Here is a 15,743-nt window from a genome sequence, read left to right on the forward strand (position 1 = left end):
CAGCTTCTGTCATCTCTCTGAGTGAGTTGATAATTTTGATTTAATCTCGTTTAAAATGTTAATGAAACCTTCTGATGTGTGAAGTGTGTCTGTATCTATATTCAATGATGAATGTGTTGGTGCTGATCTTGTGTGCTCACATCGGCCTTTCACAAACATCAGGTAAGACTCTAAACTGAGCTGTTTTTGGTTCTTTCTTTGTTGCTACACTGTATTTCATTGTTTTGATCTAAAATAACAATACATCTTAAACCAACTCCCTTGAACATACATTAGTGACCCATCGTTACAACAGATACATACAGTCAAGCCCAAAATTATTTATATCCCTGACAAATTTTGACTTAAAGTTACTTTTATTCAACCAGCAAGTTTTTTCTTGATTGGAAAAGACACAGGCATGTCCCAGAAGATAATAAGATGATGTACAAGCAGCATCATTGTGGAAAAAAAAATATTTCTCAGCTTTTATTTACATTTGAACAAAAAGCGGCATGTCCAGAATTATTCATACCCTTTGTAAACTGTCAGAGTCTATGGAAAAATCCAAAGGTCTATACCAGGGATGGGCAAACTACGGCCCGGGGGCCATATGCGGCCCTTTAAACCTTTTAATCCGGCCCGCCGAACTTGAATAAATAATAATAATAAACCTTGTTAATGTTTTATTTTTCCTGCATTTCCGGCGTTTCCCAGTAGACGGCGCACTATATATACATTGAGGTGCGGCGGCTTCTGTTGACCGCAATGCTTTATGGGAAAGTATTGACAGGAGTCATTTTCAGGCAGCGTATTCGGACCATGAATGAGGTAAAAGTGTTAAAGACATAAGACTGCACTATTTCTGATGTAAGTGTAAAAATTAAACCTGTCTGCTCCTCCATGTTGTCTGTAGAAACATGACATTCTGAGGAAAGGTACTGCAACAACTCCGTTTGACAGTCTCATGTGCATCACCTGTTACCTCTAAATACGAAGTTCAGTCAGGGATAATTGTGATGTTTGCTAATAAGCGGCCGGTACGAGCCTGTGCCAAGCCCAACATATTCCAATATAGCCGCCCATTCAAATTACTGTGCAGAGCACAATGGCGCATGATCCCAGATTAGCCTAGCATGGCTAGGTACTTCCGGCGGCTGTGGGCCGACCGAGCATGCGCACTACTGCTCTTTTCTCCCGCGGGCACACGCGAATGCACGCAACCGCACGCACGGTGCGCGGGCTCGTGTGTCATGTGATCGCTTTGACCAATCAGAGCGAGAGGAGCTAAAGCGGAGCAGAGCGTAGCCGAAGCTAACGAATATAAACTGTTTTTTTAAGACAACTGATGGATTTTGAGCTGAGAAAAAGTTTATGATCTAAAAATAGGTAAAAATCGCCAACAAATCCGATATTTTTGAAAGCGGTAGATGACCTGTCAGACGAACACGAGCAGTTTGTGATTACATTGCCTCTATGCCCATGGGCTTTTTTTCTGCTGAAGTTCCAGTGAGTGACACTACGTCAACTGGAGGCAGCTACAAGCAGCAATACTGTATCCAGTTATTTAGTGCCCGGTGACCTTATTGAGCCGTTCAAACTGACCCACAGAACTTGACCAAATTATAATAAATAAACCGTACTGCTGTTTTATCTTTCTTGCATTTCCGGCGTCTCCCGGTAGATGGCGCCCTATATATACATTGAGGTGCGGCGGCTTCTGTTGGTCGCAATGCTTTATGGGAAAGTATTGACAGGAGTCATTTCAGGCGGTGTATTCGGACCATGAATGAGATAAAAGTGTTCAAGACATAAGGCTGCACTGTTTCCGCTTTAAATCTGTGTTTAACAAAGTCATTAAATTCATGCTCACTGTATTAGAAACTCCTGAAGGTTTGGTTGGGGCAGGCCTCATTTCACTTTTCATGAGTTCTGAAACTTACATGACTAAAAGTTGCAGCGCGTAGTGTAGAGTACGTCCTACATGAGAGTAAATACTAGTGCAATGGAGCTGGGCTCTGAACACGTCGTGTCCCGTCTTCTGTCCGGCCCTTCAGTCAAATTTTAGAACCCTATGTGGCCCCCGAGCCAAAAAGTTTGCCCACCCCTGGTCTATACCATTCCAAACAGTACAAGCTGTTCTAAAACTTCCTAATTCTTCTGATTCATTGGGAAGAGCTGTTTTAAACAACTGAATAGGTGAAAAACAGCAGGTCTTTGCAGTTGGTTTGTGAACAGTCATGGCTAAGACAAAAGAGCTCTCTGAGGATCTACAGCTGTGTATTGTGGCTGCTCACAAGTCAGGAAAGGGCTATAAGGCCATATCTATATGTTTTCAAGTTCCAGTGGCTACAGTGTAAAGAATTATTTAAAAATACAATATGTTCCACACTGTGGAAAATCTCACAAGATGTGGCTGGAGGCCAAAAGTGACACCTGTGCTGGCCAGGAGGATAGTGAGAAGTGGAAAAGAATCCACAGGTCACCACCAAGGTCATCTAAGTGAATCTGAGCCCTGCTGGTAGCAACATCTCAAGGCAGACAATCCAACAGACACTACATACTGCAAAGTTCCACGGACGCAGACCAAGAAGGACACCACTTCTCCAGATAAGGCACACAAAAGCCCGTTTAGCCTTTGCAAATGCTCCTCGGGACAAAGAAGACGACTTTTGGTCTTTTGTTTTATGGTCACATGAAACAAAAAATGAATTGTTTAGCCACAATGATGTATTGATGATTTGGCGTAAAAAAGGAGAAGCCTTCAACCCTCAGAACACCATCCCCTGTCAAACATGATGGTGGGAGCCGAATGCTTTGGAGATGTTTTTCAGCCAATGGACCATGGAGTCTAATCCCAGTAAACAGCACCATGAACAAAGAGCAATACATCAAGATTCTCAACTACAACATCAAGCAGCTGCAGAGGAACTTGGACTTGGGCACCAGTGGACATTTCAGCACGACAATGACCCAAAGCACACTGCAAAAGTGCTGAAGAAATGGTTATTGGACAACAACATTACCGTTTTGCAGTGGTCCAGCCAGAGTCCTGACTTGAATCCAACTGAGAATCTGTGGAGGGAGCTAAAGATCAGGGTGATGGCGAGGAGACCCTCCAATCTGAAAACATTGGAGCTCACTGCTAAAATAGGCCAAAATATCAGTGGAAATGTGCAAAAAACTGGTCAGCAATTATAGGAAGCATTGGATTGCTGTAATAGCCAATAAAGGCTTTTCTATTGATTATTGATTGATAATTCTGGACACGCCACTTTTTGTTCAAATGTAAACAAAAGCTGAGAAATATTTTTTTCCACAATGATGCTGCTTGTACATCATCTTATTATCTCCTGGGAGACGCCTGTGTCATTTCCAATCAAGAAAAAACTTGCAAACCTTAGACTGGATTCTTTGTTCTTCTACAGAGCGTACTTTCCCTCGTATTGTTCCATCCCAACTGCAGTACTTTGAATACAGCAATCTCAAAGTGACCTGTGAGGGATTTTTTAATGACATGATCCAATGGAGGGTGCTGAAGAAACATAAGAAAAGAAACCAAAAAACTTCTTGTAACAAAATCACTGATGCTTTTGGAGCGTGCCACATTGAAATGGTGTATCCAGCCGACTCTGGAGAATACTGGTGTGAGAGTGACGACAAAAGGAGGAGTGAAGGAGTCCTGATCACAGTCACAGGTATTTTTTAAACACATTATTCTAACGGCTCTCACTACAGAACATTTTAGACACAAAATAAATATAGAAAAATATAGAATTATATATATATATATATATATATATATATATATATATATATATATATATATATATATATATATATATATATATATATATATATATATATATATATATTTTTTTTTTTTTTTTTTTCCATTTTGTTATTTACTTTAAAGTGGCTGATGTAATCCTGGAGAGTCCAGTTGGTCCGGTGATGGTTGGAGATAATGTTACTCTTCGTTGCATTAAAAACCCAAACCTAAATCCCTAAAAGGGAGAGAACGTGACTCTGTTCTGTAGAGACAAGATGGCCGCTTCAAACTACATGACTTTTTTCTACAAAGACGATGAAATGATCGGGAACAGTTCCTCTGGAAAGTTGACTCTGAACAAAGTTTTCAAAAGAGACGAAGGAGTTTACAAGTGCCAAACCTCAGAGGACAGAGAGTCGGAGGAGCAGTGGCTGGCTGTGAGAGGTGAGAGACAGGATTTCTCATGTTATAATCTTAAATGAAGGGCAGGGGTCTATATAGCTCTATATAACTTTTGAAAGAAATATCCAAAAGAGAAATCTACAAATTCTGACCCTTGTCATTATTTGTGTGGGACTGGCTCCACAAACCTGCAATATTAACCTGTAAGTCCTTTTAACTGACAACATTCACATATCTGGAGTTAAACAATGGCACCACTTTCTGAAGCTATTGTGAAATCATAATTTTATATTTGTTTATTTACACTGACAAAGAACATGTTGAACATTGTGCCAGTTTTGTTTCATGTGCATAAGCTCAGTAATGACAGAGATATGAACCATAAACCAGGTCACCAAATCTGTAATCTGACAGTTAAACACCGAATTCCACCACAGACTTCTGACCTGTCCTCCACTTCTGATGAAAACTATAGAGATTCTGGACAGAAACCTTTACTTTTTTTTCTTCAGAAAATCGCTCCATCACCTCTGTCCATGGTGCAACAGGGTTTATATGGCCACTGCTCTTTGGTCTTGTCACTCTGCCGTTGCTGCTGATAGTTCTGGTGTTGATCTTTGACAAATGCAAAGGTAACTTCAAGATTTTACTTCACAGTCTAAGACACTTTTCAAAAATGTTTTTTTAATTTAACCACAGGTTCAAACAATCATGGTCCTGACTCTAGACATCAAGGTAAGAAAGTGCAGTTGTGTGGCAAACGTCCAAGATTATTAGAACAGATCAGGTTTATACACTGTCTCACAGTTTAAAGTAGTTGGTGCTAAACTGGGTGATAGAAAACACTGACAAATGACAATTTTATTCTATCATGAGTTTCAGATTCCTTCTTTATTGGCAACATTTTTTCACCATTCATATAAATAAATTATATTTACTCTTTGTTTCGGATACATTTAAAGGTATTCTATGCAACTTTTGTGATGGAGAGTCTGCTCGTCTCCATGGGGATGTTATTTGTCAAACACAAAACTGAAACTCATGAGTAAGGATTAAACAACACTCTTTTAACATTAGTGTGGTGTTCTAGGAACATAGAGCCGAACCTACAATAGACCTCTTTTTTAACATGCTGTTGATGAGCCAGAAGATTGAAATAAATGTCAGGAAATAAACATGTAATTTAAATGGGGGTCAGGTCGGGACTCGTCAAACATTTGTGTTGTGTCAGTTAGGGAAGCACTGATACTGATACCAGTATCGGATAACCATTTGAAACAAGGTGCCAGTACAAATTTAGCAAATGAAAGCTTAAACTTGTTCAGAGCTTTTCAGAGAGCTACAGCATGTCCATATTGGTCAAAGTGTGGCTGTGGTAAAAGTAAGACAGCTCTCACTGTTGCTAAAAGTGGCTTGTTAACAGTTAGCTCAGAGCGCAGTCAGCAAAGGCTGTTTTTCTTCAACAACTCCTCCATTCTGGTCAAAATCATGTACACAAACCCAAATGGACTTAAAATAAACCAAAGGGTCATCACTACAATAACACAATAAAGCCCACAGGGGCAGAAGTCTAAGCAGGGACTCCCAGGCTTCCTTCACCCCAGACAATTCCTCCAGCTCCTCTGGGGGAACCCCGAGGCGTTCCCAGGCCAGCCAAGAGACATAGTCCCTCCAGCATGTCCAGGGTCTTCTCGGGGCCTCCTCCCGGTGGGACATACCCAGGCATCTGGAACAGATGCCATTCCCTCAGCTGGCTCCTCTCGACGTGGAGGAGCAGCAGTTCTACTCCGAGCTCCTCGCGTGTGACTGAGCTCCTCACATTATCTCTAAGGGAGCACGCAGCCACCCTGCGGAGGAAACTCATTTCGACCGCTTGTATTCGCAATCTTGTCCTTTCAGTCATTACCCAGAGCTCATGACCATAGGTGAGGGTAGGGACGAAGACTGACCGGTAAATCAACAGCTTCGCCTTTTGGCTCAGCTCCCTCTTCACCACAACTGTCTGATACAGCGACCGCATCACTGCTGATGCTGCACCAATCCACCTGTCAATCTCACGCTCCGTCCTCCTCCCACTCATGAACAAGACTTGAATACTTGAACTCCTCCACTTGAGGCAGGGACTCTCCACCCACCAGGAGAGGGCAAGCCATCTTTTTCCGGTCGAGAACCATGGCCTTGGACTTGGAAGAGCTCATCCTCATCCCAGCCGCTTCACACTTGAGACCTGTCCCCGACCCGAAAGAGCAGGGATGCGACCCTCTTGTTCATCGGGGTGAACTCCAACACACGGCAGCTGAGCAGTGGGGCAATGATCAGGTCCACACCATCCCACCGCTGTTCTCCGCGGCAAACGCCAAAGAAATGGAGAGTCCAGCCCCTCTCAAGGAGTTGGGTTCCAGAGCCCAAACTGTGCGTGAAGGAGAGGCCAACTATATCTAGTCGGTAGCATTCAACCTCCCGCACACGCACAAGCCCCAGAGCTAATCTCCATGTCCAGAGATCCGGTCATCGTGGCCCTCCGCCTTCGACCCTTCTCTTTGCAACGGCCCCTTGTGGCTCTTCCCGTGGGTGGTGGGCCCATGAAAGGGCAGCCCTGTGTCGTTCGGGCTGTGCCATCATAAAGGGCTTCTGAACCGTCCCCCTGCACCTGTTTGCCTTGGGTGACCCTACCAGGAGCATGAAGCCCCCAACAACATAGCTCCCAGGATCATTCGGGCCCTGAAACCCCTCAACCATGTTAAGGTGACGGTTCAAAGAGGGGAGAAAATGTCTATCACTAACATAACATTTTGGAAAAGTGGTATTTGTGCATCAAAAGTGGCAATGTGCATTAGCCTAACTTCTTGGAGTACTAATTGAACATATAAAACCTTAAAAAAATGTGAAATAAGACTAAAATTTTTGTGTAAATGTACTTGTGAACCTTTATTTTTTCTTCCTTCTCTAGGGCCGCCAGTTACAAACGGTGAAGATGAAGCAACATACATTGTAATGCATGCTTTACAGTAAAATGTTCTGTCATTTTAAGAGACCTTAGTGCAAGGTGTTCTGGGAGGTGCTGTTTTGTATATATACAGTTTTATTCAGTACAGTGTTCAGTAACAAGTACAAGCCAAGCAACCACATGCTGTTGTCTCATTATTTATGTCTTAAATAAAGTACAGACATTACATGACGTTAGAAGTGACAAGGACACACAGTCACCAGGATAGCAAAGTTTTATCTACTGTGTGAGTTTATGTTTAACCGTCCCATCAGGTGGCCTGAATGGAAACAGAGATTTTCCTGCTACTAGGTAGTGACAAATCTGAACAGAGACAGTGGGGACATTTCACTGATCTAGACAATGGGAAGCAAAACTGAAAAGATATTTAGCTAGTTCCACTTTGCATGATAAGAAAAGATATGTGGTAGTTTGATGAGTACTTTATTCCCCACCACAACATTATACATGAGCAGGCACGTTTCTATCAGTGCGGCAAGCATTTTATGAAGCTTACAAACCTGCTGTAGTTTCAGCAGACACAAGCAGTTACAGTCCAGCTGCATGGGGATAGGCCTGTAACGATAATTAATAAATCAATTAATTGTTTAATAACTATTAACGCACTCGATAACTTTTCCGGACGTGATAAATTCTATTTACCTGCTTGTTTGTTTTCCTCGCTCTCTCGCGCTCAAAGAGACTGAATGTTAGAAGCTTCTATCGCTCTCTGACTCCTCTTGTTTAACAAGTGTAATGACACTTGAACCAATGTGCACTGTGTTTATCAACACCGTGGATGCGTGCGCAGCCTGAGTGCAGAAAACGCTGCTGTCTGTGCAGCGAACATGATGCACAAGCTAGCGCCGCTGTCAGAACCAAAACAGTTTCATCGCCGAGTGCCAAAACAAGTCACTATGCCGAATCAACACTGGTGAGCGGGACACGTCTCAACAGCCACATGCGTCAAATGCAGCGAGCGCAAAAACAACGAGAAGAAATGTTTCAAACCCCAACAGCCGACATAAACCCAAACCCAACACAACACCAGACAGAACAGAGGCTCCCTCATAGCAAAACAGCATCCTGTGTCGCGGGTTCATACGAACACTTCAAGACCAAAATGCTGAGGCAACAGCAGCAGCCACAGAGAGACAAGACACAATATTTCAATGTAAGTCAGTGACTAAAATCACTTTTAAGGGCAATTTTGTTACAGAGACTTAATAATCCATTTTATTTATTGCTTTGGTTGTATTTGGTTCAGCAGTGGTTTATTCAAGTGCTTTTTTGTAAACAAGTCCTTGCTGTGAGCCAGACACATTAGGCTAGTCCTCTGTTAACAAGTCTGTTTTAGGCCTGTTGTTTTTGTTTGTCTTGCAGTTCCTGTGTTAAATGTTCTTTAGAAAGTAAGGTTTATTAATCTTTGAAAGGGTGTGTTTGCATTTTTATTCCATTGTCATTTTAATAGTTGAAACTGGTCTCAAAATGTCAATATTATCGTTTATTGCAATACATTCCAGCAAAATCTGTTATCGTTACAGCCCTACATGGGGACCAGTGGAAACACAGAGACCAGGTTTGCGTCTGAGTGTGCGAGAGGAACGATAGACAGCCTACATGTTTGGACTCAGCAAGTTCAGACTGATAACGGACCACAAGCCCCTCGTGCCCCTGATAAACACTGTTGGGCAAGTTACTTTAAAACTGTAATGTATTATTTATTACTTATTACTGTCTTTTCATAGTAATTCGTTACATTACAATATTACTGCATTTAAAATGTAAGGCATTACATTACTATTGCATTCATACACTGTAAAAACAAAAGGCATGCAAAATTGTACACACAAAAATCTGCGAAACAGCGAGACCACGAAAAGTGAACCGCTATAGAGCGAGGGACGACTATAAACCAGGTCTAAACCAGAACTGACCCAGGTCTAAACAGCGTAGAGTTCTGCGTCGGTCCTTTCGCCCGCAGTTACCTGAAGGTCTACGCGGCCGTGTCTCTGGCGTTTCACCGCTGCTGATATAGCAGTGTTTTTAGCATCCCAGTTATGATATGTTTTTTTCAGTATCCCAGTTTCGTCAAAGTGCATGTATACAGTTTCAGTATCCCGGTTATGAGAAACTGGGATACTGTAGCTGGTATTTTCCAATAGTATCCGGGATACTGTGAAATGTATACGTAGTATCCCAGTTACTGCAACATAAATTTGAGTGTGCATGTGTCCAAAAGACAAATACTTTTCAGTCTTTTCACCACTACAACAGCGACATAAATAAAGTGACCATACATGAGTGAAATGACTGCGCTAAACCTGCACAGGAATCTGCACTCGTACGACCTGAACACGTATGATCACTGAAAAGTTAAACAGGAAACATCTCCTATACAATATACACACAGAACACACTCACCATCATCAGCCACACTTCTGTCACAGAAAAAAACACAAATATTCCACTGAGTCGTGTCCTTTAGTCCGACAGAAGCTGAACCGCATGAGCGGCACAAGGAGCGAACTGTTTTTTTATCACCGCTAACAGTTTATGCTAATTAGCCATATGGTCTTAGTTTCAGTAAAACGTAAACAAATGTGACAAAGCTGAACTATATATATGATCAAACGGGCTGATGTGGTTATGGTTCATATGTTATAAAGCTGAGTTTATTTATGCAGAATATTTTAATAAAAATCTATATGTTGAGTTTGATCTGTGCAGTGGATTGTGGGATACCTCATAGCTCCATACCGCTGCTTTGAACCCATGGATCTATTAAAAATAACCTCCTGAGCTTCCTGTTTGTATTTTTCCTGGTTTATTAACTTAAATTAGGTTAATTTTTGCACTTGCACATTTGTAAGATTATGTCAAGAAACTGGGATACTCCATTTAATCATGTATACACGAAAATGAGTATCTCAGTTTCTCAGCGCGCATGTATACTCAGTATCCCAAATACTACCATAACCGGGATATGGTTAATAACCGGGATACTGATGTGAATGTATACACACTTATGGGCTTATTGAGAGAGGGTGTGAGATTCCTGTAGAGAGAAGATCCATGATTGGGAACCACAGTCTAACCAAGTGTAGGGAAAGAGTTTTACAGTATGTATGGCCCAAAATGAGAGAAAATGAGAAAAAAAATAAAAAAACATGCAGAGAAAAGAGCCATTATTTCCAAGTGTACTTCCAACAAGACCGTGCCAACAACTTCAAGCACTGAGGTAGTTTCCAGGCTTAAAGCTACTTTTGCTCGCTATGGTATTCCAGAAGTGTTCATAATGGGCTATGGGCTTAAGTTCTTCAATGAGAAGACTTAACATGTTAATTTAGTCTTTTAATGGATGCGTCTGCACCCCCAACATCTTTGCTTTGCAATTTTCAATGTTGTTAGCCCCTGTAGTGATTTTTAAAACCTAATATGGAATTACTATTTTATTATAATCCCATTTTGATTCTGCCATTTGAAGTAATTTATAGTTAAAGAATTGATGTCCTAAAAAATTGGGGGAAAAAATCTTTGTGGGTGCTATGGGGGCATTGGGGGGGGGGTGCCCTCAAGGCCCCCTCTAGTGCCCCCTCAAGCCCCCATGGACCACCACTGGATAGGAGGTTAACTGCACAACAAAATATCAAACCATACACATGTGTTAACACAATATTTCAACATAAGGTCACACAATCACTACAATTACAAACTAACACAGGGTTTGGATAAAGCATTGTCTCATTGTTTGTGGTTAGATGGACTTGTGATGTGTCAAAGTTTAAATTTGAAACTCTGTGAACCAAAAACAGACATGAGAAGAGGAAGTCTTACCTGAAGCCACTGCACTGAAGACATTGTTTCCTGCATTTGATGTCTCTCAGGAAACTGGGGTCATGATTTGCTATTTGGTCACATAGAGTGTAAGTGGACTGAGGGAGTGTGACGTCACCCAGAGTGTTCAGGTTTAGCCAAATGGAACATGTCAAGTTTAGCAACAAGGTACAATAGCTGTCAATCAAATTTATATATACTTATATTGGCTTTTCTAAACTTCTCAGAGATGCTTTACAGATCATTATTCATTCACTCCACACTTTGTGGTGCAAAGCTACTAATGTAGCCACCACCTCTGACCACCAGAAACACCATTTTACTGCTAAGTAATATGAGTGAAGTGTCTTGCCTAAGGACACAACTACTTTTCTTTCCTCTTGTGCCCCACTGTGGCACCTGCAATTCCCAATGATTTCCCATCCAAGTACTAACCAGGCTCAGCCCTGTTTAGCTTCTAAGATCTGATGAGATCAGGACAAGAAGGTTTGGCCACAACAAATATTAAACCTGATCATAATAGTGTCTAGGCCCAACACCAAAATCTAGCCCGAATCATCAGCCGGTTTCACTTCGTGGAAACCGTCTGACCTCACAGAATTAGGATTCGTTCACTCGACCATAGGGGGGTACTTTTTTATTTAACCAATCGCTGCTATTTTGTAGTGACGTATGTAATGTGCCAGATCCTGTAGGAAGAAGGACAATAACGTCTTTCCCCTTGATAAAATTCACCAAACATTCTCTTTGTTCCGGCTTTAAATCCTCGATCTCGGGAATCATTGCCAACACAGAATGTCTGTCTTCATCTACATCCATCTCGACGCTTTGTTTACTCTTGTGCTGTTCCACAAAAGGGACCCAGACAGACGCGACGAGTTTGACGTCATGACTTCACAGCTCTTCACTGACTGGCCAGTGTGGGGTCTACAACTTTCAGGGTTCTTGCAAACCATCTAATGTATTCTGATTCCTGACGTAATTGCTGGTGAGAAATGAAATTGAGTGGAGGCATTAGGTGGCACCATCCTGGCATCCTGGCCCCATCTCCATTAAATAACAACTTCATTCAATGGTGTGATGTCATCTGAGTATCTTAAACCCCCCATCACCACCATTTCTGCTTCCTCTGCACCACCATCACTCAGGACTTCAGGATCATCACATTCCCAGTTTGTGAATGTTCACAAAAAGTTTTTCTGAAACACAGTTGTGCGTGTGGTTGCAGTAAGCATGTCAGTCCGAAACTCAGATCCAAAACTAAACAGGTAAAGAGGAAGCCTAACCTTTGACAGAGGCACATCATAACAGTGTCTAGGTCCAACGCCAACATCTGCATATTATTAAAAGTCATTTTACACCCCTATCTCCATTAAATAACAACTTCATGCAATGCTGTGATGTCATTTTTGTGCCATTTTTATAGGCTATTCAATCTCAACTAAAAATGTTCAAATGACACTCGCATGGGCTTCAAAATGACCAATGTGCCAAGTACATTTAAACATGTTAAAAACAGAGAAACAGATGACTTCTTGTTTGGTAGCAACATATCGTCACATTCCCAGTTTGTGAATATTCATCAAAAGTTTTTCTGAAACATAGTTGTGCGTGTGGTTGCAGTAAGTATGTCAGTCCGAAACTCAGATCCAGAAATAAACAGGTAAAGAGGAAGCCTTACCTTTGACAGAGACACATCTCATTTTGAGCAGAGCGACAGACAGTACGGACCTGACAGCTTCCTCCATCTCTCTGAGTGAGTTGATAATTACGATTTAATCTCTTTTAAAATGTTAATGAAACCTTCTGATGTGTCTGTATCTATATTCAGTGATGAATGTGTTGGTGTTGATCTTGTGTGCTCACATCGGCCTTTCACAAACATCAGGTAAGACTCTAAACTCTGAACTGAGCTGTTTTTGGTTCTTTGTTGCTACACTGCATTTCATTGTTTTGATCTAAAATAACAATACATCTTAAACCAACTCCATTAAATATAGATTAGTGACCCATAGTTAAAACAGATACATACATTTATCAGACCCTCTGGATTTCCTTCACACAAACTTTAACCTTTGACTGGATTCTTTGTTCTTCTACAGAGCGTACTTTCCCTCGTATTGTCCTGTCCCAACTGCAGTACTTTGAATACAGCAATCTCAATGTGACCTGTGAGGGATTTTTTAATGACATGATCCAATGGAGGGTGCTGAGGAAAGAAAAGCAAGGAAACGAAAAAAAATTTTGTAACAAAGACTTTGCTTTTGGAGCGTGCCACATTGAAATGGTGTATCCAGCCGACTCTGGAGAATACTGGTGTGAGAGTGACGACAAAAGGAGGAGTGAAGGAGTCCTGATCACAGTCACAGGTACAGGACGGCATTACACCATCTATTTTATAGACACATTATTGTAAGAGTTCTGACTACTCGACATTTTAGACACAGAATTATACAAATATTATATAAATTATTTTAAAAATCACATTCATTTTCAATCACATTTGATGTAAGGTGTGGAGCCACAGTTAAAGAGATACCTGTGGAATTTTAAACCTGCTATGTGCTCTCAATGATTTCAGTGTTTTTGTGACTTCACAAGTGCAAAATGTTCATATTATTTACTTTAAAGCGGCTGATGTAATCCTGGAGAGTCCAGTTGGTCCGGTGATGGTTGGAGATAATGTTACTCTTCGTTGCATTAAAAACCCAGACCTAAAACCCTCCACAAAGTTTGACTTCTACAAAGATGGTGTCCATGTGAACACAAGTTCAACTGGAGAGATGATCCTCCACAACATCTCACTGTCTGATCAGGGGTTCTATAAATGTAACGTATCTGAAAAGGGGTTCACCAAAGAAAATCTGCTGCAAGTTAAAGGTGAGTCCTGACACTGTTCTAATATTTGAACACATTTGATGTTTCTAAAGTGTGATTGTTTTGTCCAGCTGTGCTCCTGGAGCTTCCTGATCGGCCTGTGCTGGAGGGAGAGAACGTGACTCTGTTCTGTAGAGACAAGATGGCCGCTTCAAACTACACGACTTTTTTCTACAAAGACGATGAAATGATCGGGAACAGTTCCTCTGGAAAGTTGACTCTGAACAAAGTTTTCAAAACAGACGAAGGAGTTTACAAGTGCCAAACCTCAGAGGACAGAGAGTCGGAGGAGCAGTGGCTGGCTGTGAGAGGTGAGAGACAGGATTTCTCATGTTATGTCATAATCTTAAATGAAGGGCAGGGGTCTATATAGCTCTATATAACTTTTGAAAGAAATATCCAAAAGAGAAATCTACAAATTCTGACCCTTGTCATTATTTGTGTGGGACTGGCTCCACAAACCTGCAATATTAACCTGTAAGTCCTTTTAACTGACAACATTCACATATCTGGAGTTGAATAATGGCACCACTTTCTGAAGCTATTGTGAAATCATAATTTTATATTTGTTTATTTACACTGACAAAGAACATGTTGAACATTGTGCCAGTTTTTGTTTCATGTGCATAAGCTCAGTAATGACAGAGATATGAACCATAAACCAGGTCACCAAATCTGTAATCTGACAGTTAAACACCAAATTCCACCACAGACTTCTGACCTGTCCTCCACTTCTGATGAAACTATAGAGATTCTGGACAGAAACCTTTACTTTTTTTTCTTCAGAAAATCGCTCCATCACCTCTGTCCATGGTGCAACAGGGTTTATATGGCCACTGCTCTTTGGTCTTGTCACTCTGCCGTTGCTGCTGATAGTTCTGGTGTTGATCTTTGACAAATGCAAAGGTAACTTCAAGATTTTACTTCACAGTCTAAGACACTTTTCAAAAATGTTTTTTATTTAACCACAGGTTCAAACAATCATGGTCCTGACTCTAGACATCAAGGTAAGAAAGTGCAGTTGTGTGGCAAACGTCCAAGATTATTAGAACAGATCAGGTTTATACACTGTCTCACAGTTTAAAGTAGTTGGTGCTAAACTGGGGGATAGAAAACACTGACAAATGACAATTTTATTCTGTCATGAGTTTCAGATTCTTCTTTATTGGCAACATTTTTTCACCATTCATATAAATAAATTATATTTACTCTTTGTTTCGGATGCATTTAAAGGTATTCTATGCAACTTTTGTGGTGGAGTCTGCTCGCCTCCATGGGGATGTTATTTATCAAAAACAAAACTGAAACTCATGAGTAAGGATTAAACTATGAGGAGCAGTGTGTTTCTAGGAACATAGAGCTGAACCCAGAGACCTTTTCTTTTAACATGTTGATGAGACAAAAGAGAAATAAATATCAGGAAATAAACATGTCATTTGAATGGGGTTCTCCATTTATTTGCCTGTGATGGAACATTTGATTATGAATCTGCACAACTCTGGTTAGCCAAACATTAATGTTGTGGCAATGCATTGTAGCCTAATAAACTTCTTGTAGTACTAACTGAAAATATAAAATCCTAGAAAATGTGAAATAAAATTAAAATTTTGTGTAAATGCACTTAAACTTTTCTCTTTTTTTTCTCCTTCTCTAGGACCTTCAAGCAATGAAGATGAAGCAACGTACATCAATTTAACTAAAAGAGTTAATACCGTGAGTTAAAGCCCCAAAGCGAAACTTTTCAGGTAAAAAACAACAGTTGTTTTTGACAAACAGTGAGTCCTTACTGTGAGCGAGCTTGCATCTTCATAAACCTGGCTCTTACCTGCTTGTCTTCATGGCAATTTTATATTTACCACTGTATGGCATAAAACCATTATCTCCACTTTG

At 40.9% G+C, this 15,743-nt stretch overlaps 1 protein-coding gene across 1 annotated transcript; it reads left to right on the forward strand.

Moving 5' to 3' along the window:
- The first annotated feature begins 2,851 nt into the window (after positions 1-2,851).
- LOC129409720 (uncharacterized) lies at positions 2,852-15,743 on the forward strand. The gene is made up of 12 exons (XM_055156241.1): positions 2,852-2,927; positions 3,408-3,677; positions 4,064-4,195; positions 12,600-12,639; positions 12,689-12,732; positions 12,808-12,864; positions 13,079-13,345; positions 13,608-13,856; positions 13,925-14,164; positions 14,640-14,759; positions 14,825-14,860; positions 15,508-15,743. The coding sequence occupies exons 1-12, from the start codon at positions 2,852-2,854 to the stop codon at positions 15,573-15,575; spliced, it is 1,599 nt and encodes a 532-aa protein (XP_055012216.1). The 3' UTR covers positions 15,576-15,743.

Source organism: Boleophthalmus pectinirostris, unplaced genomic scaffold (genome assembly GCF_026225935.1).
Source record: "Boleophthalmus pectinirostris isolate CB_2022bp ecotype Guang Dong unplaced genomic scaffold, ASM2622593v1 HiC_scaffold_20, whole genome shotgun sequence".
Taxonomy (NCBI): Eukaryota; Metazoa; Chordata; class Actinopteri; order Gobiiformes; family Gobiidae; genus Boleophthalmus; species Boleophthalmus pectinirostris.